This window comes from Lolium rigidum, unplaced genomic scaffold, assembly GCF_022539505.1.
Source record: "Lolium rigidum isolate FL_2022 unplaced genomic scaffold, APGP_CSIRO_Lrig_0.1 contig_30536_1, whole genome shotgun sequence".
Classification (NCBI taxonomy): domain Eukaryota; kingdom Viridiplantae; phylum Streptophyta; class Magnoliopsida; order Poales; family Poaceae; genus Lolium; species Lolium rigidum.
This window is the reverse complement of record NW_025900146.1, coordinates 114204-116855: the sequence shown is the minus strand read 5'-3', so window position 1 is coordinate 116855 and position 2652 is coordinate 114204. Positions and strand designations below refer to the sequence as shown.

General features: G+C 55.1%; 1 protein-coding gene across 1 annotated transcript; it reads left to right on the top strand.

The window, feature by feature from the left end:
* The first annotated feature begins 270 nt into the window (after window positions 1-270).
* LOC124680920 (transcription factor bHLH113-like) lies at window positions 271-2432 on the top strand. The gene is made up of 7 exons (XM_047215939.1): window positions 271-729; window positions 968-1045; window positions 1199-1264; window positions 1727-1792; window positions 1991-2044; window positions 2165-2296; window positions 2415-2432. The coding sequence occupies exons 1-7, from the start codon at window positions 271-273 to the stop codon at window positions 2430-2432; spliced, it is 873 nt and encodes a 290-aa protein (XP_047071895.1).
* Window positions 2433-2652: the final 220 nt, after the last annotated feature.

The following is a 2652-nucleotide window of genomic DNA, read 5'->3' as shown; positions in this document are numbered from 1 at the left end:
CTCAGAAGTGGAAGCGTTTTTAAGCTCGTGTCAGCCTAGGTGCGCGTGAGGTCCGAACTCTGAACACAGTGCTGCTCGCAGAGCGCTGCAGCGGCGGAAGGAAGGCGCGAAACTTCTTTGACCCAAGGCAAGAACAGGACCGACCCCGGCCGGTACTTTCTCGACTCCGTTCTTGCGTGCCGAGATCATCTCCGTGAATCTTGGGTGTTTTCCTCTTGCTCATAATCCGGTGGTGTGGTGTGGTGTGGCAGGCAGGACGAGCTGGAGATCATGGTGAAGGAAGAGGAGATCATGGCGGAGGCGGGAGGGAGAGGGTACATGGACATGCTGGGACTCGGGGACGAGGCCATGGCCGACTACTTCCTCTGCCCGTCGCCGTCCTCCCCCTACCTCTCCTCCGCCGCCGTCTCGACCACCACCAACTCCAGCACCCACGCCGCCGCCGCTTCTCACACCTGCGCCTCGTACCTGCCTCCTCTGGCGGGCCCGTACCGCCACATCCTCAGCTTCGGCGGCCGGGCGGAGCAGCAGTACCCCGGCGCCGGCGGCGACATGTTCGGGGCGCTCCAGTACTACTACCACGGAGCCGGCGGCGGCCACGCGGTGCCGGTCCCGGTGGCCGTCCCGCAGAAGTCCAGCCCCACCACCGAGTGCTCCTCCTCCATCTCCTCCATGTCGTCCTCGCCCACCGCCACCGCCGTCTCCGCTCCCAAGCCGCAGCCGCCCAAGGTGCGTTTAGCTCGGGGACTCTGTCACAGAAATTTCCTGATTCTTTTTGTTGAACAAACCAAATTCGTTTGATGATGTCTCCTTGCACTGTTGAGTGTTGATCGATGTGTTTTCGAGTGAATCTGTTCGTCGTTTTCTTGCAAAGATTTATCAAAGGGTTTTTGCTGCAAGTTGCATCATTGAGTAAGTATTTTTTTTGTCGAATGATTATGTAATGGTTGTGTTGATGTTTGTTCAGAAGAAGGGATCGAGAAGCAGCGATCAGAGGAAGGCTGCTGCTGCACCTGCCGCCGCTGCTGGAAACAAGAGGCCCAGGGTAAGTTCTTCCACAGTCCCACAAATTAATCAGTAATCAACCGTGACCATATTGATCTGTGACATGATTAGTGTCCGGTTCTTGGGATGGATTAACTACCTAATCATCATCCGGTAAAAAAAAAGTTACTGAACTTTGGCTGTGGTGTGGCAGGTGAGGAGGGAGCGGCTGGGGGAGCGGATCCTGGCGCTGCAGCAGCTGGTTTCTCCGTTCGGCAAGGTAAGAAAGCGAAAAGGGCAAAAGCTTCTTTTCATCCAGCTTTTTAGCGTTTTTTGGCGATACGCTCTTTATCATCTCTGTATATCTCTGCCTTACGTACTTGCCTTGCCTGTCCATCCCTGTGCAACGTCTGTAAATTACCCTCGATAAAACTCTCTCACAGTAAAATCTCACTCAAAATGGATTTTGGTAAATTTACAGTGGTTTTACTGCTACCAAAATATAGAGTGGTCAAAGACACACGTCGTTAACATCAACTGATGCTTGCATACGTACTGTACATGATTTCCTCTTTTCTGCAAATTTCGCATCGAGTACTGATGAGTAGGTAAAAGTACAGTAATTAAGCCAGACTATGTGTCATTGAAGCTGCTGTCTCTCCTCCTTTTGAGTTTTGACCTTTGACTGACGGATGGATATGAACTGCATGGGCCCAACCTGCCGCCGCGGCTGGCTCGGCAGACCGACACCGCTTCCGTCCTGCACGAGGCGCTCGGCTACATACGCTTCCTGCACGAACAGGTTCAGGTACGTATACGTACTGGAGTACTATACTGCTGGTGCCTACTATACATGCATTATTATTACTACTTGCTGCGACCGTAGTATACTCGAACAGTATTGTTGTACGCTTGCCGTCAACGTACGTACACCATGGAGCTAAGCTAGGCCTGTCTACCGCTACTGACACTGTACCGGCTCGGCGGTCGCTTTTCTTGGTGCCAGGTACTGAGCTCGCCGTACATGCAGCGCCTGCCGCCCTCTGCGCCGCGCGCCCCGGTACGTCCTCGCCCGATCGAGCTGCCGACGCCATTAGATCCGCCGCAGAGCTCTCTAGCTATGTGCCGTCGCTGTCGAGTTACTCCTAGTACGTGATCTGACGTCTGGTTTCGCATGCAGGAGCCACCCCGGGCGCCGAGCGACCTCCGGAGCCGCGGGCTGTGCCTGGTGCCGGTCGCCTGCACGGACCACGTCGCCGGCGGAGGCAACGGCAACGGCGCCGACGTCTGGTCGACGGTGGCGGCGATGGGGGTGGCGGCGGACCAGGAGCAGGAGGAGGACAAGGCGGCGATGCTGCGGGGCGATCGTCATCTTCCGGGGCAAATGGCCTAGCTACCTCACTGCGCACGCTATGTACACTCTGCTGCAGGGTTTAGACTTTAATTAGACTTCTCAGGGTTGATCAGCTGGTTTGCTAGCGTTAGAACTCCATGACCCGTTTTGTTGTTTGTTTTGGAGTGGCTTGCACAGGCAGCAGCAGCACGGGAATCCGATGTTTTTGTAAAGTATAGTACTCCTCCTAGCAATGCTCTACTCCAAACTTGGCTTCAGCGTCAACGTGATGTGGCCAAGATACTCGGACGCGATTGCACGAATGTCTCTGGTCT

Coding starts and splice junctions, on each gene's coding strand:
- LOC124680920 (XM_047215939.1), top strand. CDS start 271: ATGGTGAAGGAAGAGGAGATCATGGCGGAGGCGGGAGGGAGAGGGTAC. Junction 1,046..1,198: donor CTGGAAACAAGAGGCCCAGG/GTAAGTTCTTCC, acceptor GTGGTGTGGCAG/GTGAGGAGGGAGCGGCTGGG. Junction 2,045..2,164: donor CCTCTGCGCCGCGCGCCCCG/GTACGTCCTCGC, acceptor TTTCGCATGCAG/GAGCCACCCCGGGCGCCGAG.